The sequence below is a fragment of the Bombina bombina genome, chromosome 8 (genome assembly GCF_027579735.1).
Source record: "Bombina bombina isolate aBomBom1 chromosome 8, aBomBom1.pri, whole genome shotgun sequence".
NCBI classification, from domain to species: domain Eukaryota; kingdom Metazoa; phylum Chordata; class Amphibia; order Anura; family Bombinatoridae; genus Bombina; species Bombina bombina.
Window position 1 is genome coordinate 149,204,154 of NC_069506.1, and position 27,802 is coordinate 149,231,955.

At 40.3% G+C, this 27,802-nt stretch overlaps 1 protein-coding gene across 1 annotated transcript in view; it reads left to right on the forward strand.

Annotated features, from left to right (window-relative positions):
- The first annotated feature begins 19,375 nt into the window (after positions 1-19,375).
- LOC128638588 (C-Jun-amino-terminal kinase-interacting protein 4-like) overlaps positions 19,376-27,802 on the forward strand; it is a 297,523-nt gene continuing 289,096 nt past the window's right edge. The window contains 1 exon segment of the mRNA XM_053690636.1: positions 19,376-20,462. Coding sequence (XP_053546611.1) covers positions 20,157-20,462 — 306 coding nt within the window. The 5' untranslated portion in view covers positions 19,376-20,156.

Here is a 27,802-nt window from a genome sequence, read left to right on the forward strand (position 1 = left end):
GCCTTAATTAAAAGGACAGTCAACACCAGAATTTTTGTTGTTTTGAAAGATAGATAATTCCTTAATTACCAATTCCCCAGTTTTGCATAACCAACACAATTATAATTATACATGTTTTACCTCTGTAATTACCTTGTATCTAAGCCTCAGAAGACTGCCCCCTTATTTCAGTTATTTTGACAGACTTGCATTTTATCCAATCAGAGCTGTCTCCATGGTAAATTCACGTGCATGAGCTCAATGTTATCTATATGAAACACGTGAACTAATGCCCTCTAGTGGTGAAAAACTATCAAAATGCATTTAGATTAGAGGCGGCCTTCAAGGTCTAAGAAATTAGCATATGAACCTCCTAGGTTTAACTTTCAACTAAGAATACCCAGAGAACAAAGCAAAATTGGTGATAAAAGTAAATTGGAAAGTTGTTTAAAATTACATGCCCTATTTGAAACATGAAAGATTTTTTTTACTTGACTGTCCCTTTAACTTAATTGTGATGTAACTATATCTAATATAATAACAATTACATGCAAGTACCAACAGCATAACAACACAATGCCCAAGCCATAGATAATAGCACACAGCAATAAGTATAACGAATTGATAGAATTTGTAACACACTCAGCATAGCAGCATAAAGTTATCTAAATATAAGAAAAATACGACATTAATACTTTAATACTTCATAAGTGAAATAATAAATGGGAATTTGTTATCATTATCATCCATATTACAATTTAAAACATAGGATATTTCATAAGAAAGAAATGTATGAATCATTTGATATATATGGGTAATGTCATATTTTACTTCTTTGTAGGAATGGCACCTAAGATAGCACTCATTTCAGTATCTCTTACTATGAAAGATTAATGTATAATGCGATATAGCATATGCAGTGTTTATGGAATTTTAAATAAATAAATCCATGCAAAGGATTGAATATTTAGATAAGCTTGAATTGTCTTTTCTTCATTTATTATTAAGAAGAAACAATCCTTTTTAATTATGATGTGCATCCAGACAGTGAAAAACTAAGGAATTCATGCTTTCAGCCATACACAGTAACGCAGACATACATAGTTATAATGCGTATACTGTTAGTATTGATGGATATGTTTTATCCTTGCATGATCCATAATTAATGTATTCCCTGTAGTGATAATGACCCATTGAATATAAGGGTATTTGTCCTAACTTGTGTTACCAGTATCGCTTCCATAGTACAGACAACTAAGTATATAATGGTCTATGGGTCATAGATACAATATACGCCATTTTCGAGGTACACTAGTATTGAAGTACATGTCAAATTATTTTGTTAACAGTGTGGTTTAGGTAGTAATTCAGTCAATATCTCTATCGGTTATATGTACCCATCATCGCATAACACTAACAGTTAAGTTCAAGCCCCTAATGTGAGAATCTTTACCGTCTATGTAGGATGAGTTGGGGGGGGTGTAACATAGTAGATAACATAGTAACATAGTAGATAAGGTTGAAAAAAGACTGAAGTACATTGAGTTCAACCTATACAAATCTAAAATACTTACAAAAAGCTCCAGTTAAGCTTAAATAACCCCACTAAAAGTTGACCCATTTAATACTATCAATCATATCCATAAATTTTGTTTATATACAGAAATGTATCCAGACTATTTTTAAATGTATCAAGGGTATTGGCATTCACTACCTCCTTTGGTAATGAGTTCCACAATTTTATTGCTCTTACAGTGAAAAAACGTTTCCGTTGCAGGAGATTAAATCTCCTTTCCTCCAACCTTAAATTGTGACCTCTTGTCAAAAACAATTTTCTTGGAATAAACAGAGCTTCTGCCATCTCTGTATATGGGCCTTGAATATATTTATATAAAGTAAACATCTCACCTTTCAAGCGCCTTTTTTCTAAAGAAAACAGACCCAGTTTGGCTAGCCTCTCCTCATAGGTTAAATTCTATAATCCCCTTATTAGCTTTGTGGCCCTTCTCTGAACTTTTTCTAGTTCTGCAATATCTTTTTTTGCAATCGGACCCCAGAACTGCACTCCATACTCAAGGTGCTTTATATAGTGACAGAATTATGCTTTCCTCCCTTGAATCAATGCCTCTTTTGATACATGCTAGTATCTTATTAGCATTTGAAGCCGCTGCCCTGCATTGTGCACCCATCTTTAGCTTTTTATCTATTACTACTCCCAAATCCCTTTCCCCCTCTGTTTGGCTAAGTCTTGTCCCATTTAAAAAATACGTTGCCTGCTTATTTTTACTTCCAAAATGTAGAACCTTGCATTTTTCCGTATTAAATCTCATTTTCCATTTACTTGCCCATACTTCTAATTTTTGCAGATCCCTTTGTAATGAAAGTTCATCCTGTTCTGACCTAAAAGCCTTATTTAACTTAGTATCATCTGCAAAAATAGAGATGTCGCTATTTAATCCTTGCTCCAAGTCATTTATAAAAATATTAAAAAGAACAGGGCCCAGTACTGATCCCTGGGGGACTCCACTGATTACCTTTGTCCAATCTGAGTATGATCCATTTACTACTACTCGTTGCTCCCTATCTTTTATCCAGTTATTTATCCATGAGCTAACATTTTCAGCTATTCCCAGTCCCTTAATTTTGTGCATTAATCTCTCATGTGGCACTGTATCAAATGCCTTTGCATGGGGGGGGGGGGGGGTGTACGTTAGTTAATTGTGGATTGGCTCATGTTAGAGAGACGTATGAGAACCAATACGAGAGCATTTGACCCATGAAACACCCAGTTCCATATAATAGCAATCATGCTATAGGTTGGTTTATGGGCGTGTATCAATATAGTACTCCTATTGGGCAAACATTTGGTAATAGTGGGTTTAAAAGCCCGGAACTCCCAGCACTCAGTTTGTCTAACTCGTGTTATGAACAATCACATTGAAAAAGGCCTGTGAAAGCAGCAGAAACGCGTTTGTGTTTTATCACCAATTATTTGGATCACTGCTCTAGCTACCCCTGGCACCTAAAGCCGACGATTCCAGCTATTGGCCAGAAATACAGGGGGGTGGTTGTTACAGTGTTTCCTATTTGTTATTATAGAGTATAGGTGGAGGGTAGTTATTATTTTGTTCTGGGCTATAGGTTGTGTTCCTTTCCCATTATTTTAAATTAATAATATTAAAGTTTGGAATTTTAAACTTATATTTACCTATACATGGAGCTGATTATTTCAGTCCATATACTTAATTAGTTAGAAAGAGTGCTATTTAGCCGCCTTCTTGTCCCTTCTTTTCCCCTTCCCTACTTATGTATAGTTACATCATAAGGGGTAGCACAGAGTTTATTTGTTTAATCTCTTTAGTTCTAACTATTTACCTTTCACTGTGTCAATATTTCCCCCTTTCTATTGTGCTAAAAAAATGACATGACACAGTTTTTCATTCACAGAATTAAACATTTTTGTGTGCATAAATGTATTTTATTTTCAAAGCATTTAAAAAAAGTGGATAATTTAGGGGGGCAAAGCCGGCCAGGAGCGGAGATAGTGCTCTGATCCACGCTTCAGGAATCAACACTCTATAGGAGTAAAAACTTCATAAACTGAGGATTATTAAGCTCTTGTGAGGAAGAGAACACATTGCAGACCCGGCTGGGCAATTTTTTTTTTTTTAAATATTTTTTATTGAGGCAATAAAAGAAGTCAGAGTTACAATCACAGTATTCAGGACAATATCTCAGATAATGGTACATGACATTAATTCCTTATTTCAAACATATATACATTGAGCAGAAATAGGAACATGGTATTGACCTTAGTGGTGCCTCATTTGTTTAGTTAAATAACAGGACATTCAAACGTCAACAATGTAAAATAGATCCACTCACGGGATCTGATGTCTGGTACTCATCAGAAGAGTTCTCGGATTCAAAAAAATTATCATTATGAGTCATATAAAATAGAAGCCACATGTTGCATAAATGTAATCGTCCAGGATATACAGGATGGAAATTCTTAAACTATAAAGCATATAACATCTAATGGACATATCGTGGTAATGGGGGGTAGAAAACCCGAAGAACTTCTGTTGTGAGGTGGGGCACGGGGAAGGGGAAAGAAAGGGAGAGAGAGAAAGAAGAAAAAAAAAAAAAGTGGGGGGGGGGGAAGGAAAGATTCCAGCAGGCTTGGAGGAGTGGTCGGGCAACCATCAATCCAGTTCAGTCTCAGGGACTACACATCAACCCCTCCTTCCGCCGAACTGCTGATATTTCTAGCCCTTCTATACTCCTCCCATACAAACCAGATAGAGCAGTAGAAATCATAGCGACCCTCAACGCATATTCTTCCATTTTTTTAATGTAATCTAGGGACTCTAGGACTGGGGTCAGTGTGACAGGGGTGTGTTTCGCCCACTGTCTGGCTATAACAAGTTTTGCCGTCAGGAGGATGATAACACCTAGTAGTCGGGATGATTTTGGGAGGTTCTGCAGTCCAAGGTGGAAGAGCGCCATATCTCCAGTGAGATTGTCAGTGAGACCCAACCTCTGGAGTAGTTCCGCTACCTGGGTCCAAAAGTGTCCCAGTCTGGAGCATTCCCACCAGATGTGTAGGTGTGTACCGCGCTGTGCGCAGCCCCTCCAACAATCCGCTGACCGGGAGGGGTATATTCTATGCAACCTGGTCGGGACCCAATGCCACCTAAGTAGGATTTTAAGATATAATTTGAACAAGTTAGAGCATCGAACCGCTGCATTGACATCCTGGAGAGCACGCTGCCACTTCCCATCCGGAATCACCACCCCCAAGTCCCTCTCCCAATCCTCTGTAGACTGAGTTTTTATGAAGCGAGGGGAGTTAAGGAGAGCTCTGTAATGAAATGACAGGGCTCCCCGCAAAGGTCTGCCCGCCAATCATCTCCTCTCCTACTCGGTGAGGACTCGCATGTTCGATTTCTGAAATCCCCAAGACAGAAGGAGTGAAACCAGATGAAGGCATTCAAACTGTAACTCTCTAGGGAAATTGCCCGACAGTAGCCTGATCTCTAAGGCCTCCCATTTCTTGGGGTGGGAGTCAGGGAGGCAATATAGCAAAGCCTTAATGGAGTGTATTGGGGAGGGGTGCGGAGCAACCGAGTCGAGAGACCTCAGCTCCCTCCAAAGTTTCAGGCAGGTCTTGATTATGCGGCTGTGAATTCCGCTCAGCACCTCTGCATGGTCCGGGATCCAAATAAGATCGGCCAAGTCTACTCCGGCGGGCAGCGACCCCTGCTCTATCTGGAACCACCCAGAGGAGCAATCCCTCACCCCCCAAGCAGCTATATGTGAGAGCATAGCAGCTTTGTAGTATAGTGAAATATTTGGCACAGACATGCCCCCACACCGTTTTGGTTTTTGTAATTGGGTCAATGGAAGCCTCACATGACGCCCTTTCCATACGTACTTCGTAAAGACAGACTGAAAGTGGTTGAGGAGATACGCCGGGACCAGAACCGGGAGGCACCTAAAGAAGTAAATCAGTTTTGGGAGCAGGAGCATCTTCACAGCCACGACCCTACCCGTCCATGAAACCTCTGAGACCTTCCAGCCAGTAACCGTCTGCTGAAACTCTCTGAGAAGGGACCCATAATTTGCAGTCACAATTCGTTTGGGATCATGAGAGAGCATCACCCCCAAGTGCCTTAGTCCTTCAATAGACCATTTGAACGGGTAAGATCCTCTCAAGGTCTCCAGTGTGGTTTTGGGTAAGCCTATAGCGTAGGCCTCAGTCTTAGTATAATTAAGTTTATAATATGTCAGGTTAGCAAACTCAGCCAATATTTTGAATAGTTCAGGAAGAGATTCTTCCGGCTCAGCTAGGAATATCGTCAAGTCATCCGCGAATAGCGCTAGGACTTGCGGGTATCGTTTAGCACTAGTGGTTGGACAGAGGGGGTCGACCGGAGCCTGGTCGCCAGAGGTTCCATCATCAGGGCAAAAAGAAGTGGCGACAGAGGACACCCCTGTCTCGTGCCATTCTTGATCCTAAAAGCTCTATATACAAACCCCAATCCTCTCACTCTAGCAGATGGGCATGAGCACAGGGCCATTACCACCGTGATGAAAGCGGAAGGAAACCCGAAAGAGCGCAAGACCTCAACCATGTACTCCCACCGGACCCTGTTGAATGCTTTTTCAGCATCTAACGACAGGGTAACCAGTGGGATTCCGAGTGCAGCTGTCTCAAAGAAAATATTCAGTAGAAGCCTAGTGTTGTCTGAGCCTTGGCGTCCCGGGGTGAATCCCACCTGATCTGGGTGGATCAAGACCGGAAGGGTTTTATTTAGCCTCGAGGCCAGAATTTTTGCGTATAATTTTACATCGCCATTTATGAGAGATATTGGGCGGTAACTCTCACATAACTCAGGGTTTTTCCTGGGTTTGGGTATAGTTATAATTGATGCCTCTAAGAAATCCTGGGGGAACCTACCAGCGACCATGGCCTCCCCAAACACACGGGTAAGGATGGGGCACAGTTTAGCCACAAATTTTTTGTAGAACAGAGAATCAAACCCGTCTGGCCCTTGAGATTTGTGTGTCTTAAGGCTCATAACCGTCATCTCAATCTCCTCCGCCGAAATAGGGGCAGCGAGAAGGTCCATCAGGTCCTCAGGAACCCGCGGTAATTGGAGTTTGTTAAGGAATTCTGGGATAGCGGATGCCGGCGCGAAGTGTAAACAGGGGTCATCAGATATCTGGTATAGACCACTGTAATAGTCAGCAAAAACATCTCCTATGTCACTAGGGGAGTAGAATTTTCTATTATCTCTTGTGATAAAAGCTATCTTGCTTAGTAGGGTTCTCTGTTGAAGCTTATGGGCCAGAAGCCTATCCACTCTGTCCCCTTTGTGGTAGTACCTCTGTTTCAGAAGATAGAGCCTTCTCTGAACCCTCTCGAGTTCACAAGCCTCGATCTGTTTTTTAAGAGCATGGACTTTCCTTATCAGGGAGTCCGTTCTAGTCCCTCTAAGCTGACTCCTGGAGATAGTGTAATCATGATTGAGTTGGGCTAAGCTAGCCCCTTTGAGCCTCCTGGTCTCCGAAGATTTTTGCATAAAGAGTCCGCGGAGATAGGCCTTAAGTGTTGCCCACAGAGTTAGTGCCTATATGGATCCCGTGTCATTTATACTAAGGAACCCCTCAACTTCCCGTATCCAGAAAGGGATCTGAGAGTCCATGAGGAGATACTCCGGTAAGTGCCAGGAGCGTCCACCCTCCCCCGAGGGGGAGAAAGTGATATCTATAACCACTGCGTCGTGATCCGACCATACTCAAGGTATGATCCTAGCCGCTGCCACCGTCTGCAACATCCACGAGTGGAAGAAGAAATAATCGAGTCTTGAAAAAGACTGGGAAGGGGGTGAGTAACAGGTGTAGTCGTCAACATCAGGGTGCAGGGCCCTCCAGGTGTCATGGTACGAGTGCTGTGAGACAACATTTCTAAAGAGGTGAGAGTAATGCTCCTCCCCCTGATGTGGAGGGTTCCTTCTCTGTGGCTTTCTATCTCTGCTCGGGTCCCACACCAGGTTGCAGTCTCCGCCTATAAGAACATGTCCTTGTTTAAGTCGGCTCACCTTACTTAGTAGGTTGCTGAGGAAGCGAGTCTGGTTGACATTAGGGGAATACAGAGCCACCAGGGTAACCAGCATGTTGTCGACAGACGCATATTATATATCGGCCGGAAGGATCAGATTCGAGATAGATAGGCTCATAGGAGACATGCCTACCAATTAAGACAGTCACTCCTCTGTCCTTTTCGTGGAAGGTAGAGGACAAGCGAACCGGGAAATATCTGGGGAGAAACATGGTAGCCCGAGACTCCGTCCAGTGGGTCTCCTGTATATATACATCTAGACGTTGAGTTTTCAGGAATTTAAGAAGTAAGCTTCTCTTAGTAGGGGAATTAAGACCCCGAACATTGAGCGTGCCGATTTTCATTGTAGGATACAGGGGAGAAAAAAAAAAAAAAAGGAAAAGGAAAAAAAAAAAGGGGGGGGAGGGAGCGGGCCAAGATTGAGGGAGTTGGAGAAGAGGTACACACTGGAATTTACTAGGTTCTTCGGGCTGGGCAGAGGCTACTACACTCTGCCGAATAGAGAGTGTGGAGGATAGATTAGACAATCCCTAACCGCACCCAAAATAATAACCCCCGGGGGGGGGAAGGAGGGGGTGGAGGAGAAGACAGCTAAAGGGCTCCCCTCCACCACCGGTGCATAATGTATAAACACTAAACTTCTCACATAAGGAGCTGTGGCCGGTTTACCTAAAGGGCTGATGAGAAGGAAAGGGCGAGAGGGAAAGGGGTAGTGGAGGAGGGGGAGAAGAGGGGAGAAGGGCAAAGGGTACTAGGGCGGGTGGAAGGGGAATGAATGGACCTATATTATACTTTCGCACCCCGGGCAAGTAAGGGAGGTGGATGATCTAAAGACTTCTAAGGGGTAATGACAGGCATCAGATGGCACATGTAGGTCATAGTAAATAGGTAAATACATACATTCATATAGACATCTGCAAATAGTAATGGATAGCAATAGCAACACCATAAAAAACAGTAGGTAGGAGGTATACCCAGGTGGGCGGGGAGTGAGAATACCTAGTGGGAAAAGAGATAAAGAGGTGAAGACAGTGAGGGAGCAGGCAAGAGGAGGAGACCCAAGGAACGGTGGATTAGGAGGGGAGAGGGAGGGAGGAAGTGAAGAGGGGGGGAAAGGGAGAAGTAATCATGAGGAGTAAGAGAGAAAGAAGGGAGAGAGAGGCGCCCAAAGAAGGTGTGACCTAATTAATAACACTACCAGAGTTATGGTACATGAAGAGAGATACATAGTATAATAAATCAAAGACACAGCAGGACATCAATACAATCTCACTAGTTGACATTTCACATTAACCAATTTTCTCCCTCGGCTCTCCCTATCAGGAGAACTTCTCCTCGGGCATAGTCAAAAAAGTATCAGAAGATAGCCACCAGGAGATAGAAATTTCTAAGACCTTTCTCCTTCTATTGCACAATCGCAGGAAGGGTAAAGGGTTTGGTCCAGGGACAGGGGTGAAGAGGGGAGGGGGGATAGCATGAGAGCAAGGTGAGGAAACTAGTGAGGAAAAATAGGGGAAGGAAAAAGATGGGGCAGAGGAAACAATGCTGGTGGAGAAGCAAGAGGGAGAGAGGTGGAGAGAGGACCGAGGGTAGAGAGAGGGGAGGAAGGAAAAAGAAGGAAGGAACGGAGAAGAGCAAAGTGGGCAAAGGGAGAGAGGTGGCAGGGTTAGGGAAGGGCGAAAGGAGAGGAAGGTGGGAAAGGAAGGGTGGGGAGGAGGAGGGTAGTAGGGCTTAGGGGAAAGGGGAAAAAGGGGGGGGAGGGGGGGAAAGGAACTAGAGCAGAGGGAGTCAGAGGGAGGAGAGGGGTGAAGAGAGAGAGAATGGTGTGGGAAATGGGAGAGATGAGGAGATAGAGGGTGAAATAATCATCAGTAGCACCACTATGTTAGTAAATAACTCAGTATCTTGGATAAGACATTAAACAGAACCAACAGTATTCAAATGTACTTATATGAACATTAAACGATTAACATTAACAGGAGGATCTGTCTTTTGTACGTTACCAAGTCCCTGGCAACATCAAGGTGCTGGAAACAGTCTCAGTCCTCATGGAGAGTTGGTCAACGAGAGGTAGATCGCCTCCCAATCTTCTGAAGGCATGAAAACAGAACTGACAGTACTTAAATAATTTTTAAAAAACATTAAACAATAAATAGTAAACAAGAGGGACATTCTTTGGTACGTTACCAGGGCTCTGGCACCACCAAGGCACCAGAAACTGTCTCAGTACTCATAGAGAGCTGGCCAATGAGAGGTAGCCCATACACTACCCTCATGAGGGATGAGCAGGTAGTCGATAGTCCCCTGTAAGTGATGGAGAAGGTTGGGTCAGCGACCCGGATCTTGCCTGAGTGGATCTTGTCTGCCTGGGTTCCAGGCCTGAGCCCCTGCTCTCAGCAAGGGCCCCACTCTCTGTGGGCGGGGGGGGGGGGGTCATCATCTCCATTTCCAGTTGGTAAATTCCAAACTCTCAGCAGGTCCTGAGCCTGCCGGGGGGTAAGGGCAGTGTGTTGAACGCCATCTTTAGTGATGATCAGCTTAGTGGGAAATCCCCATCTATATCGAATATGGTGAGATCTCAGAACTCTGGTGGTTTCGCTGAAGCTTCTTCTTTGCTGAAGTGTGAATGAGGACAGGTCTGGGTACAATGATATGTCCTTGAATTGTTCCGGGAGTTGGGGTTGCCTCAGAGTTACTTTCAAGAGTCTATCTTTGAAGGAATAGTAATGCAGTCTTGCAATGGTGTCTCTGGGCTTATCCATAGGGAGGTTTTGTGGTCTAGCTGCCCTATGTATTCTATCAATTCTCGCATCATGTTCCCCTGAAGGTCCTATAATAGCTCGAAATAATGCTTGGGCAAATTTTTCCAACTCCTGAGGGTCCACAGACTCCGGGATTCCCTGGATTCTAATGTTGTTCCGTCTGGAACGGTCCTCTAGGTCTGCTAATTTCGCTTCCAGTGAGGACACCTGATCCGCGAGATTTTGAGTGTAGCTAACCCAGTTCGTATGGTCCACCAGCAGGTCTTCCTGTTTGCGTTCTATAATGTCTGTTCGCTCATTAACTGTGACAATGTCCTTTCTTAGATCATCAAAAGACCTCTCTAATTTGTCAAATCTTTTCGTGAAGGACTGGGTCTGTTGATCCAATAGCAATTTTATAGAGTCAATGGTGATCGTTTCGGTCTGTGTGCGGGAGGGTGGTGAGCTCCTCACACTAGCCCTTCCCTCTGATAGGGGAGATAGATCTATTATCATCCGAGATGTCCGGTATTATGTCTCTGATAGGTTGGAAATGGTCCCGGACTGTATGTTTTGAGGGATGAGGTCCCTTCGACTTCTTCTTGGCTTGCTGTGACATTGCAGAGCAGGGGCTTTAGCAGCAGGTGGGTGGTGAGTTGAAGATTACTTGTAGGAAAGGAGTCTCAGATGGGAAACTTGGCAGGTACAGCTGGTTTGCACCGGTGGGGAGGGGCGTCACAGGGCTTAGCACGTCATGGCTATGTTAATTATGCCAAATAAGTAGAAAAAGTCCCTTTTACAAGGTTGCTTCAGCAGTTGACTACAGAACAAACAGACAGAGGTATAGGGGTCAAATGGCTCTAGAAGGTAGTGATCCTTGTTAGGGCGTGTCTCTTCTCAGGGAAAAATGCCACCACTGGGCTCAGCCGGGAAATGGAAGTAGGTTATTACCCGCTCTGGGATGCAGAGCGGGAAAGGAGGAGGAGAGACACTATGGAACTGCGCCTTTCTGGAGTGCGGATAAGGGTCTTGGCTTTCAAATTATGTTAGGTCAGGGGTGACTGGAGTGGTGTGAAGTATAGCTGCAGCTCCCTGAACCCACAAGCCTTTTAGTAGTCCAGGCAGTGCCCTAAGCCAGGTAGGGAGTGTAAGCAATTAAAGACTTTAGACTTCAGCCAGAGTATCCACCAGGTTTCCTAAAATGCTAGGTATCAGCAATCAAGTAAAGACCTGCAGGCCAGGGGGTGCCTCACCATAGGCAATCTACTTCGAAAGTCTTATATGTGCCCAGAGGTGTGATAACAGGCAGATATTAACTAGGGCACCTGCAGTTTATAGGAGCAATTGACCTGCAATTCTTAACAAAGTCCGCTATACCGTGGGCTTCCAAACAGTAAAGTCAGGCTGGCTCAGGTGGGCCCTAAGGGTTATTCGCACACTAGCTGGAGCTTGCCATGCTCCTATTATTTTGGGGGGGGTACAGGATTTATCATATGGGTCTCACCTCTGTAACAGTGAAGTGGCCACATGGGAGCGTGTGCGCTACGGAGCGGAGCCCCGGCCCTCCGGAGCACTGTGGCCTGCGAGCGTTATCACTGAAGCCTCCTGTCGCCTCCTGATGAGTGTACTCCCTGATGGTCAGAGGCACTGCAAGGACCCCTGCAACTGTGGCTGAGATGTCAGGCCGTCGACAAGGTAGCCGATGTTCCAGCAGTCGCTTCCTCTATGTTGTGGCCTGGTGACGTCACTGTGTAATGGCGCTCTTTCGCCGGTGACCACCGCTGTTGTGCATAGGATGGGTCCGGCTTCTAGGGGTCACCACAGGGTTTCTTGCATTGTTGAGGTCCAAGATAAGTGCTGTGATCTGAGCTAGTGTTAGGAAGGGTCCCAACAATGAGCAGCCAGATAGTTAACCTCTTGCTGTGCAGTGTAGAAGCAAAAAAAAAAAAACGGAAAAAAGGATTAAAATAAACTACTTTATGCCTAATTTACTATAATCTTTTCAGGAGCTCTGTGTAAACACGACCACTCAGTTCTCTAGCTAGCTCCGCCCCCCCCCCCCGGCAGGGCAATTTTATCTATACACGGACCACGGAGAACTAACATCGCCATTGCAGCCTACAAAGGAGGCGCTCACACACCGCACAGACTCCGCAATAGAGACGTTGATCAGAGGGCCACGAAATCACAGTGAGTAGCGATCACGCTCAATCAGAGCTTAAGCAAGTAGCACACCAATACTCTTCAGCTAAACGTACTTCTCAAGCGGCCATTACTAATGAAGTAAAGACACACGTGGCAATCTTCATTGTCTCCATACTAGCCTTACTGACCACCGGGAACAGTATTAAATAGAGCCATCCGTGGTATAAACATCTATATCTTGCACAAAATATCAGACAAGCTTAAATGTCCTGAGCAGTACACAAAACCCAAAACCCCGGCAGTTAAAATTTACATAAAGTGAGGCCTACATGTATGACTCTGACATTATTCCTATCTTTTATAAAAGATTCAACAAAGCCTAATAGGGAAACTTCTTGGCTCACAGTATAAAATGGTCAGTGATACCTAGCACAAATTGTTATGCAGGCTTTTGCATCTTCAGAAATATAAAGCATTTCGCTACGTTCACTTCATCTGCCATAACTGTAATGCGCTGACACTGCGCTCATAAGGACTCTCAGCAGGCCTGCCTCAAGGGAGATTATTAATAAATCACTTAATAATCTGCAATTTATCTCCCACATAACATATTTTTAAGCCTTCACTGAAATACAACCCAGGCATAACCAAGCTGAGGGTGCTAGTTTTGTGCCTGAATAATCCGACCTTAAGTCATTCAAAACAGCAAGCATTCTGTAGAAGAAATTTCAACTGTGTTATTCTGCACACTATCAAATTTTCCACCGGAAAGTATTAGACCCACGGACCAAACACTTAAATCTTTCACAATGTCTTCCAGAAGGGTTTCCAAGATAGATAAGCCAGCGTAAACATCTAACTCTTCTGGGGCAAAAATGGACACTTACTTTAAAGCACTAGAGGCAGCTGCCTCTTTGTCCCAATCAACAGCATCCACAGATCTAGAGGACAGTAATGTAACACCTCCACAACAAGCCACAGATCGTCCCATTACAAGGGCAGATCTAATGTTATTGCCTTCGAAAGAAGATTTTAAATCCTTCATGGTTCAAGTGAGCCAGATGATAAAAGACAGCCTCACAGAAGTGAAAAGAGATGTGGCAGACTTAGGCCAAAGAGTTCTACAAGTTGAAGAACAAACAGAAGATTATCAACTGACACCAGCGCCATGGCGAGTGCCATTGAACAACAAAACGCAACTATTCTTCTGTTACAATCCCAAATGGAAGACCTGGACAATAGAAATAGAAGGCAGAATTTAAGAATCAGAGGGACTCCTGAAACTATCTCGCCATCGCAAATAAACACCTACCTGCAACAGCTCTTTGACCATACATTAAAGAATAACGAACCCACTCCTATCTTATTAGACAGAGCACACAGGGCCCTTAGACCACAACCATCTTCAAAAGAGTCTCCACGTGACATTATAATAAAATTCCATAAGTATACAAATAAATGATACTATCAGCATCCAGAAAACAATCTCCAATCAACTTTGAAGGCAGTGACATCCAAATATATGCTGACCTTAGTCCAACAACACTCTTCAAAAGGAAAGAAGCCAGATATTTGACTCTATACTTCAAAGACCTCGGTATCCCTTACCTATGGGGATTCCCGTTTCATTAAAAGTTGTTAAAGATAACACTTACAGAGATGCAGAAGATATAGAAGACTTTTGCTAAAATCTTGGCATACCTACACCTTCATTACCATCCTTATCTGAAAGCAAAGGTCCAAATGACACTCAAAAACCTAAACCTCAGAGATCTGAATGGACCACCATATCCAGGAAAAGAAAAGGTCATTCATCCACTGGAGTAGCCTATTTCGGAACCAAAAATAAACCTCCAAAAATAAACCTCCATGAGACAGATAAACATCTGCAATATCCTAATCTACACACGGACTGTGGAAAACATGTACTATTATAACAGCTGATACCAATTTACTTAATCCCCATCATTTTACTTCTTCATTCTCCTAGTTTAAATTTACTTAGATCTTAATGCCCTAGGAGTAGCAACATTAATTGATGTTCACCCCCTATAAACCCATTTTCTATACCGTGAAGTATAGACTTTTTTCCTTCATAGGAACCAAATTATTGTTAATTTTATATGCAGTTGTTTTGTTTGTTATTTCCTTTGTTCTAATGTTTACTTGTTTATGCAGATCACACATTGCTCCTTTTGAGTCCCAACTCTTCCTTTTCTTCTACCTTTTACTCCCTTTTTTCTTTGGAGGAAGGAGGCCGATAAAACATCCCAGCTTGAAACAACCAAGTAAGACATCCCAAACTATTATACAACTTCACTCATATAAATGACACATAGAACACTAATTTTTCTCTCACAAAACAGAAAAGGGTTAAATTCCCATGTTAAACGATCCATAGCCTTAAAATGGTTTGAAAAACACAAAAACTCTATATTCTATATTCAGGAGACACACTTCCTGGACATGGCGGAACCCAAATTTATCTCCAAAACTCATCCTACGGGTTTTTTTTTAGCTCCGCACACAAGAAAAAGAATGTAGTGGGGACACTAATACACAAAAACATAATGTTTCAATTACTCGATAAAATCTCTGACAAAGAGGGTAGGATCTTAATTTTAGTAGGACTAATATTTAACGTCCTGTCACTCTAGTAAATGTTTATGCGCCTAGTACCAAGAGTACCCTTTTTTTTTTTAAATTAACATCTTTAATTGCGGAACATCGAAAGGGAACCCTTATTATAGGTGGGGACTTCAATGTTATATTAGATCCCAAACTAGATTCTACATCTCTTAAACCAAATCCATCCTTTAGGCCTCTGAACATTGTCTTTGACTTCCTTTAAAAGACAGGGGTGGTTGACATATGGAGGATTCAACATCCCTTACAACGTAATTATTCCTTCTACTCCAACCCTTGGTCCCAATACACTTGCATTGACTACTTGTTCATTGATCAACTTAGTGTGGGCCAGGTGAGGGACTCTGACATAAGTCCAACGACTTGGTCGGATCACTCACTTATCACACTATCCATGGAATGGCTGGAAGGTCCCTTAACTCCATATGTGAATCTTTATTGAACCATTCCCCCACAAATCACAAAATCCTCCAAACTTTACAAGAATACTTTCACCATAACACTTTACCTGAAATATCACCTCCTGTGGGATGTGCACAAAGCTGTTGTTAGAGGAGAGTACATTAAGCAAAGAGCTAGACTGAGGAAACAATCACGTTATTTCTAATAACACAACTAAACTAAACACTCTGGAATTACAGCATAAACAAAACCCAAAAGATTCTGGGATTCAATTAGAATTACAAAACACGGAAGGGAACTGCACTCCAAGACCGGACCAGGTACACATCAAGTGACTCAGCAACATCCCAGCCCTGGGTGCTAAATAGCACTCCAAAAAAGTTGTGATGTCACCAGAGCCACAGGCAGTTAACCCCAGTCCGGAATGGGTACAAGAAACAAGGGGGGTTACAAACAAAAAGTAATACAACACATAGAGACACCCAGCACTCACCAGCTAGCTCACAGCTAAGATAAAATCACAACTGGAAAGGTTAGTTACCGCATCTGGCCAAATGGGAAAAGCTCAGGCACCATGTCAAGGTCCTTTCCACTGCCTGAGTCCCTAACACAGCCACACCATGCAAGCTTACAAAGCCAAACAAACTGAGAACAAAGAAGGGGTGCACAGGTGGATGTAATCACCCAGAGAAATACAAAACACGGAAGGGAACTGCACTCCAAGACCGGACCAGGTACACATCAAGTGACTCAGCAACATCCCAGCCCTGGGTGCTAAATAGCACTCCAAAAAAGTTGTGATGTCACCAGAGCCACAGGCAGTTAACCCCAGTCCGGAATGGGTACAAGAAACAAGGGGGGTTACAAACAAAAAGTAATACAACACATAGAGACACCCAGCACTCACCAGCTAGCTCACAGCTAAGATAAAATCACAACTGGAAAGGTTAGTTACCGCATCTGGCCAAATGGGAAAAGCTCAAGCACCACGTCAAGGTCCTTTCCACTGCCTGAGTCCCTAACACAGCCACACCATGCGAGCTTACAAAGCCAAACAAACTGAGAACAAAGAAGGGGTGCACAGGTGGATGTAATCACCCAGAGAAATACAAAACACGGAAGGGAACTGCACTCCAAGACCGGACCAGGTACACATCAAGTGACTCAGCAACATCCCAGCCCTGGGTGCTAAATAGCACTCCAAAAAAGCTGTGATGTCACCATAGCCACAGGCAGTAGATCAATTTAGCAAATATTATCACCAACTCTATAATCTTCAAGAAAATACCACCTCCATTCATAAAACACAAAAAGATAAATTGGAAGAACCTATATCACTGATGGAAATACTAAATGCTATCAAGGACCTACCATTAAGAAAAAGACCTGGCCCAGATGGTCTCACAAATGCCTACTATAAACATTATAAAACCCTACTAGCACCTCATCTACTAAAACTTTTCCATTCTCTAGACGACAATCTTTCCTTGTCATCTGTAATGCTAGAGGCACACATAACGGTAATCTTAAAACCAGAAAAAAACCTGAAGACACTAGCAGTTAAAGGCCAATTTCATTGCTGAATTCTGACCTGAAGATTTTGGGCAAAATTTTATCTAAAAGAATGAACTCTATAATCCAAGACTTAATCCATACAGACCAAGTTAGTTTTATCCCGTCTCGAGAGTCACGGGACAACACCATAAGAGCACTTCTCTTGGCATCATTTGCCAAAAATAATAAAATTAAGACAGTCTTTATAACAATTGATGCTGAGAAAGCTTTCGACCGTATTAACTGGAACTTTCTCAGAGCCTTTAGCTATCAATGCACTATTTGAAACTTCACAAACTCTCCTTTTTCTCTTTTTGACCACCATCTCCTCACTTGCAACATCTCATCCCTCCCTACAACTCTCCCTCCTTCTACTCCTCACACCAAACTTCACAGAAGCATTATATCATTACATCAGTAACAGCTTGCTAATTCCCACGAACCTCTACTCTCATCCATCTCCTCCTTCTCCTGTCCTGACCAATCTATCTGCCACTATAATTCCACCCTTACATCGGTCCTTGACAATCTTGCCCCTCTTACCATAGCTCGGACATCACTCATCCTCAGCCCTGGCATTCTCCTCTGACATGGTACCTATGCAGATGTTCCCGTACTGCTGAGCGGCACTGGAGAAAATTCATTTGGAATTCCTACTATCCTGCCTTTAATCTCTATAAGCAACATTACTTCTCTACTCTTATCTCTAATCTTTCTTCAAACCCAAAACGTCTGTTCTCCACTTTCAATATTCTTCTCTGCCCACCCCCTAATACAACTTCTCTGTCAGCTCAAGACTTTGCCAGCCACTTAAATAACAAAATCGACTCCATCAGAAACGAAATCCGTTCTCAACATACTTCCATTCTCTCACCCCCTAACTCCTCGTCCCTTTGCTTTTACTACAACAGATGATTTTGGGAGGTTGGGCCTCTTGCGCATGCTCAGTGAGCGCCACACACCTCCAACAGGGACATAAATATCAAACATTTACTTTCATAATTCAGATAGAACATGCAATTTTAAACAGCTGTCTAATTTACTTCTATTATCAAATGTTCTTGTTCTCTTGGTATATTTTGTTGAGAAGCAGGGATGTGAGCTCAGGAGAGTGCACTTGTCTGGAGCACTATATGGCAGCAGTTTTATAAGAATTTATTACCAATTCCCCAGTTTTGCATAACCAACACTGTTATATAAATACACTTTTTACCTCTGTGATTATGTATCTACGCCTCTGCAGACTGCCCCTTATTTCAGTTCTTTTGACAGACTTGCTTTTTAGCCAATCAATGCTCACTCCAGGGTAACTTCACATGCATGAGCTCAATGTTCTCTATATGAAACACATGAACTAATGCCCTCTAGTGGTCAAAAGGGATTCTCATTAGAGGCAGTCTTCAAGGTCTAAGAAATTAGCATATGAACCTCCTAGAATTAGCTTTCCACTAAGAATACCAAGAGAAAAAAAAGCAAAATTGGTGATAAAAGTAAATTGGAAAGTTGTTTAAAATTACATTCCCTATTAAAATCATGAAAGTTTTTTTTTTACTTGACTGTCCCTTTAATATTACAATCTTACTGTGTTTAGTGTCCCTTTAAAAAGTATATACATGTTTATTTTTGAGGAATCTGCTGCATTGGATAAAACCTGCAACTGTTACTTCCCTTTTATCACTGCATGGGTATTCATAGTGCAGTTTTATAAAAATGCATCCATGTGTTTCAAAATATATTTTTTAAATGTTAGTTGCAGTTCTATGCATTACAGAACGTTAACTTTTCATGCCCCTTTAAAGATTTCATGATATGTGTTTTTAGTTGAAATTTTGCAAGTAATCGTGGAATGTTACAAAAGACAATTTTATTAAAATAATTTTCTGATACATAAGTAATGGAGTTCTACTGTCATTTTGTCAGTAAAACCAGTGAGGACGATCTCATGGGTTGTGCTATTCCTGGTAACTGATTATATAGAGCAGGCAGGGAATAACTAGGGCTCTCATACACAACAGCTGCGCGACACCTCAGCCAAACTGAGGAAAAGATTACTGTAGCAGCCAGCCTGCCTCACTGCCACCAACTGCTCAGGTATCCCCTTCCAAGCCTAGTCACATGATACCTACATCACATGACCATTCCAGAAGGTAGACTCTCCTCCCTCGCAACTCCTGTGCAAAGATCAGGAAGCAGCTAGTTCTGTGAAAAGGACCTAATTGGTTAATACCTTAACACTTCAAGATTCCGATTGCTCAGCTCTGATGTCAGTCACCCAACCAACCCCTCCTACTTCTTCCTTCCCTCGTTTCACCCTCCCTGATCATAAACACAGTGTTAACTTACACCTCAGTGTCAGAGAAATTGGCTTCTGTATTAGGACTCTGTGAGTCTGGGTCACAAGGTGAGGCGCTTATAGAAAACAGGAGAATCGAAATATGCACCTGGCTGCTTCTGGATGATGGCAAACTTTAAAGAGCATTTGAAGTCTAAGGAAATCAATTAATCTGTAATGAAAGACCTGATGGCAAGCTGCTGACATTTCAAAACTTGGGAGGAAGCTGGTGATATAACAATAAGCTATATTCTGTACTTATTCTGTAGTGATATTCTCTTGTGGCAGACAGCAGAGGGAAACATAAACATTTTAATACTGCTATTGTACATCAATAGGCAAAAAATCAACAAAAAAACAGTTTAATTATATGACTAACCCAAATATATGTATGATTTATGATCATTCTAGAGCAAAAGAGATACATTGGTACTGAATTACACATAGAGTAGTTCAGATTCTTAGTACAAAGAGGAAGTATTCTTAAAAAAACAAAATTTATAACACCCTAGATAGCTTTCAAAGATTGTAACATGTTTTCCCATATATGTACTTAAACATTTGTGTATATATTTATATATTTCTGAGATATGGCGCTCTATGGGATATCTAACTGGTATAATCAGTTAAATATAATTATGAGAATGATCCCAAAACTGACTGTGTAAATATTTTAGGAGAGACAGTAGTGATTGGAAAATAGTATTTCTGACTGACCTTCAATCCAGCTATGGAGAACATAGAAGAGATATTTGGGGATGAAGTGGAGAATGGGAGACCTGTGGAGGTCTATGATGAGATGGTAACAGTAATGGCTGGAAATATCTACAGTGAACTGGAAAAACTGATAAATGTATATGGGCAAAATGCTGTCACTGGTCTGATGCCCCTACTAGTGTCTGTACTAGAGAGCCTTGAGGCTACCTGTGCACAAGCCCGTGAGAGAGAGGAGCAACTAGAACTGGTTCAAGAAGATAAACAAAGACTACTGATTCAGTATGAAAGGGAGCGAGATGGGAGGAAACGAGCGGAGGAGGTAAGAACATCAATATGCAGCATCAGGGGTGGTTCTAGACCTCAGGGGTGGTTCTAGAACTTACAACTTGTGTGGTGGAGGAAATGAACAATCTTATATAAAAATAAAATCAGTTTCTTTAGAGCTTTTTATTTTTAAACAAATTTACTATGTGTTTAATCCCTGCAAATATATATAGTTAACAGTTGTGCCCCTTCAGATGAAGGTACAGCTGATTAGCCAATCAGGGGCAGGCATACATGCGTATGATGTTATCATTGGCCATATTCACATTTGGAGTTTTAGGCGTGCAGCTTTTACTACTTGTTTAACCCCTTTAAGGAAATTAAAATACATAGAAAAAGGAAATGCCGTAATGATGTAGGGCATTTCATTTCTACACTAGAAGGAAACAAAGGGTGTCTAATAATAAAATTGTGGGTTGTGCTGGTAGGGGCCCATCATTTTCTACTAGTTTTACCTGCTTTTATTTTAATCCACCCTTTTACTGGTTTACTTTTTGTCTGTTAACTTTGCAAATATATGGCTGTTGACACTTTTGAGAATTGGGGGGTGCAGTCATAATGACTGAGGGTGTTTTGCATTCCCTAGTACCCCCTTATAATTTCAATTCTTCAACTGCTTTATTGTGTAAAATCAATTTTAAGGTGGACTGTTTAAGATCAAGCTCAATTTCCTAGAGTCACCAAACCTCTAATGGCTGAATTGCCTCTCCACTCTTACCGATTTCTATTTATTCTTTGAATAGTGGCACTAAGGATAAGTTACTACATCATTCTGTGGCAATCAGGCTATAAAGGAATTGCAGACACTTGTGCTTGATTTATGACAACATAAACCTGGGATGAAGCATCGTAAACCAGAATACAAGTCAAGCGATGCGAATTGCGCAAGGCAGAGCTCAAAGTAACGCTTGTTCTGGTGTTGTAAGTTGTTGGTTAAAGGGCCCTAAAATTCCCCCCCCTTTTTTTTTTTTCTTTCCTGAATCGGCTAAAGCATGGAATTTTAGAAAACTCTAATTTTACTTTTATTATCAAATTTTCTTTGTTCTTTAAGTATCCTTTTGCAGGTAGATACGCTTAGGAGCGTGCACGTGTCTGCAACAGTTCTGAACAAAAGTTCTACTCTTTGCAAGAGCAGTAGGTGGCAGGACTTTTTCATGTGCATACTACCTACCTAGGTATCTCTTCTACAAACAATACCACAAGAGTGAAGCAAATTTGATAATACAGGTAAATTGGAAATGTTTTTAAATTGTATGCTCTGTCTGAATTAAAGGGATATGAAATCCAAAAATGTTCTTTTGTGATTCAGACAGAGCATATCATCATTTTAAAAAAGTTTCCAATTTAATTCTATATCAAATTTGCTTTGTTCCAATGATGATCGGTGTTGCAGAGATACCTAGGTAGGCATCTGGAGCACGGCATGGCAGGAAATAGTGCTGTAATCTTGCAAACATGCTGCTATATAGTGCTGCAGAGATGGTCAAGCTCCTAAGCATACATCCCTGATTTTAAACAAAAATTGCCAAGATAACTAAGAAATATTGATACTAGAAGAAAATTAGAAAGCTGTTTAAATTCAAATATTCTATCTGAATCATGAAAGAAAAATTGTGGGTTTCATATCCCTTTTTAATAAAGAAAAAACGTTCATATCCCTTTAAGATCTTCTGCAATAAATACATATATAGTGCAATATACACTGTTAGTGGATTGAGCAAAGCGCTAGCAGTGCGCTCAGTCAGCGTTTTAAGTTTTACATTTGCACTAAATCAAAAATCCTGCTTTTTGATTTAAAGGGACATTGTACACTAGATTTTTCTTTGCATAAATGTATTGTAGAATATCCTTTTTATAAAGCCCATCTGGAAGTATTTTTGTAACAATGTAAAATAACATTGTGCTGATTTTCAGACTCCTAACCAAGCCCCACAGTTTTAGATGTATACTGATGTCTACTGAATCCTGGTTGTGTGATTGGTCTTTTCATATGCAGGGGAGAGGTAGTATCTGCCCTTCCTGCTCTCCCAGCCCCTTTCAGTGGGTTTCCCAGCCTAACCTCATCAACAATTTTAAATTGTGAGCTTCTAAGTAAGTTTTTAAACTGTTTTATGCTGGATTTTTAGATTGGTATCTGTGCATATTCTTTATAGTAGTGTCTATTACATGCAGTTATATGACAATTGGTGTATACTGTCCCTTTAGCGCTTGAGTTTTAGTCTGCTTTTGTGCAATTAGATACACCTTAACCCCTTAGTGACCAGACCGTTTTTCAATTTTACATTTTCGCGGTGTTTGTGTTTAGCCGTAATTTTCCTCTTACTCATTTACTGTACCCACTCATATTATATACCGTTTTTCTCGCCATTAAATGGACTTTCCAATGATACCATTATATTTATCATATCATATATAATTTACTATAAAAAAATATAAAATATGATGAAAAAATTCTAACCCCCCCCCCCCCCCACAATTATTTTCTAACCTTGACCCCCAAAATCTTACACATCTACAACCACCAAAAACACCCATGCTAAATAGTTTCTAAATTTTGTCCTGAGTTTAAAAATACCAAATGTTTACCCCCCTTAAGGGACCGTGAATTTTATACTAAAACTTCCCCAAAAGACTAGAGTATTTTTAGCATTTTTGCTATCACTCCATTTTAACAGAAAGAGCCTTTTTTATATTTACCTATTAAAATTTTTTTTTTTTTTTTTTTTTTTATATATATATATATATTTATTTTTAGTCGACAACCCTAAGTATTAATCTAGGCCCATTTTTGTATATTTCATGCCACCATTTCACTGCCAAATGCGATTAAATATAAAAAAAATTGTAAACTTTTTCACAAACTTTAGGTTTCTCACTGAAATTATTTACAAACAGCTTGTGCAATTATGGCACAAATGGTTGTAAATGCTTCTCCGGGATCCCCTTTGTTCAGACATAGCAGACATATTTGACTTTGGCATTTATTTTTGGTAATTAGAAGGCCGCTAATTGCAGCTGCGCACCACACTTGTATTATGCCCAGCAGTAAAGGGGTTAATTGGGTAGCTTGTAGGGTTAATTTTCTCTTTAGTGTAGAGATTAGCCTCCCACCTGACACATCCCATCCCCTGATCCCTCTCAAACAGCTCTCTTCCCTCCCCTACCCCTCAATGGTCACCCCCATCTTAAGTACTGGCAGAGAGTCTGCCAGTATGAAAATAAATAAAATATATATATATATATATATATATATATATATATATATATATATATATATATATATATATATATATATATATATATATATATATATATATATATATATATATATATATATATATATATATATATATATATACAGGTATACCTCACTTTACAGCGCTTCGCTAATACAGCGCTCTGTGGAGCTGAAGTTCAGCCTCCAAGGATTTTGAAACAGTGCTGTAATCATCGTGAGATTGCGAGAAAAGTGACTGGCACCATTTTGTTATGCGCAGTTCACTCTATTTACAGTATTACAGTGCAATCTGTGTCTCAGTGTTATAGTCTGGCAAATTGTACTACAGTAATTGTCACTATTTTACAGGTACATTATTTATTAAATACTAATTGAATACTGTACTGTGCTAGTGTTAAACTAAACATAACACTATTGCACCCCTAATATATGTTAGTTAAAACATGTTTTCAAGTTTTTTTTAAACACACTGGCAAGTGAAACTAAAGCTAAAACTGCCTTGTTTCACTTTAAGGCAGTTTTCACTTTACAGCGGGGCTCCGGTCCCTAACCCGCTGTATGAGCGGGGTATACCTGTATATATGTAGCCCTCAGTTTACGCCAGGGTTAGGTTCCAGAAGGAATGGTTGTAAATCGACACCTAATGCATTATTTTTAAAGCTTTGAAATGAAGACTTTAAATGCTAAACAGCATTATAAACCTAATAAAATAATCACGCAACACAGACTTCACTTGCATTTTTCTGCAAACAGTTCTTTCTATGCATTCCAATCTGGACTGATTTATAGACAGAAAGATCTTGTTCCTTTGAAATCTGCTCGATAGCTCAGGTCTGGTTAAATTGATTAATTTCAGCTTGCTTGGCTTTGCTGCAACACAAGCGGACAGCTCCACCTACTGGCTATTTTAATAAATGCACTGCTTCTCAATGCTTTTCAATAGCAGTCACATGACTGGAAAAAAAGGTTGTTATTCTGAAACGGTGTAAACCGTTGTAAAACGAGGGCCATCTGTGTATGTATGTGTATATATATATATATATATATATATATATATATATATATATATATATATATATATATATATATATATATATATATATATATATATATATATATATATATATATAATTTTCTTTTTTTTTTCTTCAATATTTTTCAGCAGTGTAGGATCTCCCCCCACTCCAAACAGCTCTCTAACCCTCCCCCCTCTACCTATTTGCCACCATATTAGGTACTGGCAGCTGTCTGCCAGTACTTAAGATGGGGGTGACAAGTGATGGGTGTGTTTACCCCCCCGGCGCAAATGGGTTAAACACATAGGTAAAGAATTGCTTGTATGTCTTCCTCTGCTGCAGCGTTTTTCGGGGGCACCTGAGTGGTACTTTACCTATGTGTCTAAGCCCTTTGCATGTGTTGAACACACAGGTTTGCAGGGTCAATAGTAATATTATTCAACTAACATAAAAAGTATGTGTATAGCAAAGAAATAAACTAAAAACTCCATTGTCTAAGTGGAAATTTACATTAAAGGGGCATTGCTTAATTGCGTTATCCATCACGAATAATAATAATAATTGTAGTGCAGGCCCTAATAGAAATCTGTTAGCTATGCAAATGAACACTCTAAAATGGGACAGTTTAGTCAAAAAATTTCTCCTCTTTAATTAATCCACTTTACCTGCTGGAGAGTATTATATTTTTTTTACGAGTAGCTCCTTTACCCTTATATTGCCATTTGAAATAGCTGATTTTAGCTTGTGGTATCCCCACTGATTCTGAAAGTATTTGGCCTAAGGGCCAAGCTATAGATAAGTTGTGTAAACACAGCCAACAGAAGTAATTGCACTCCCAGTAGGGTATAGAAGAGATAAGGCAATACAATGTTATTTTTTTTCATTGTTCTCTCCAAGTATTGGTGATTGGTTTATGGACAGATATAAGATAAAGAAGCAGGTATATGTACACAATGTGATAAAGTAATAAGATCTGATTATACCTACAAGCTAGGTTGTGACTTCAAAGCACAAAATTAGCTATTTTGTATACACAAAAAAACATTAAAAAGCAAATTTTCATACATTTTATACTCTGCAGTTGGTAAACAACTAATTGGAAATACATTAAGTGAAAAACAGTTTTACAGTATACTGTCCCTTTAAGCATTTGTACTCTGACGTTATAACTGTAGTCCTCAGTGGTTAATATTTAAAATGCAAGTGATCTGGATTGTGCACACGCGATATGAGTGTTCCATTCATTGTGTTGCTGTTATGATTTAAGCATATTTCATCACAGTGGACAGACCCTGTCTATGCATTCATACTCCGGTTTTTTTTTTGAGTATGTACAATACGATAAACTACTATTTTCTGTGGAGATGAATTCTTTTGTTTGTGCTTTATGGTGGGTTATCACCTTTCTCCTTTTGCAGACACTAGTAGTTTTATTTCCTCTCAAATTCGGTTACATTAACAAAAAGTTTAGTCATTGAGAAAAATGGTTGTGTACTTTACTATAAATGGAGTATAAAAAAAAAAAAAAGTGTAAAGACACTGTTAAAATATTTTCTTTACAAATTGTTTTAAATATAGACCATCCCTTGTATTTAAATACATAAAGATTTTTTAAATTTAAGTTAAAGAGACAGTCTACTCCCAAAAATGTTATTGTTTAAAAAGAAATATATATATATATATATATATATATATATATATATATATATATATAATCCCTTTATTACCCATTCCCCAGTTTTGCATAACCAACACAGTTATATTAATATACTTTTTACCTCTGTGATTATCTTGTATCTAAGCATCTTCTGACAGCCCCTAATCACATGACTTTGTTTTTTTTTTTTTTTTTTTTAAATCTATTGACTTGCATTTAATACAATTAGTGCAGTGTCTGCCACAAACCACGGGCGTCAGCACAATGTTATCTATATGGCTCACATGAACTAGCACTCCCCTGTTGTAAAAAGCTAATAAAAAAGCATGTGATAAGAGGCTGACTGTAGTGGCTTAGAAACAGTAAGAAATTTAGAGGTTTAAAGGTTATAAAGAATATTAATATAACAATATTGGTTGTGCAAAGCTAGGGAATGGGTAGTAAAGGTGTTATCTATCTTTTTAAACAATAACAATTCTGCAGTAGACTGTCCCTTTAATACAGCTGCATCAGTTGTCTAATTTCCATTAATTCTAATTGGCTGCTAAAGAGAACTCCCAGAGCTCTATTGATGTTGTTGGACAATGGACTCACATCTTCTAGCCTGGCAAAATAACCTTGCTTTATCCTGGACATGGATAAATACTTGTAATACATTTTGAAATAAAAAAAATAAAAAAAAATATTTTATGAAAAGGAAATGAAATACAGTCCCCCCCCCCCTTTCATTATTAGATAAATACGTTTTCCAATTTACTTATAGGATTCATTTTGCTTCATTATCTTGGTATCCTTTATTGAAGGAGCAACAATGCACTACTGGGAGCTGGCTGAACACATTAAAAAGGCCTTGACAAAAGGGATATATGTGCAGTCACCAATTAGCTCCCAGCTCCTGAGCCTACCTAGGTATGCTTTTAAACAAAGGACAACAGAACAAAGCAAATTAGATAGAAGTAGATAGAAGTAAATTAGAAAAATATATGCTTGTAAAAAAAAATGTAAATTTGTATTTCTTTCTTTCTTTCTTTCTTTCATAAAATTGAAGATTTAATTGGATTAAAATGCCGCCTTTTTAACCCCTTAACAACCATGGCCTACCCTGTATGTTATTGGTTGTTAAAGGTTTTCTTGGATATAATAGCAAGCGGTGTGACCACACTATTATACCCTCGTTGCTTCCTGCTGGCCACTGGAAATTGCAGCAGGACCACGCTATTAAAAATTCAATCCCCATAGAAAAATCAGCGACGTACCCTCCTTAACGGGCTATCTAAAGTACAAATTAATTGCATAATATAACATAAATTTATGTAATGGTAATTTGTTCAACAAACCTTAAAAAAAAAAAAATCTGCTAACTTTAGCTTTAATATGCTTTTAAAATTTTAGCCTGATAGTCAGTAAAATCAGCCAGGATTTAT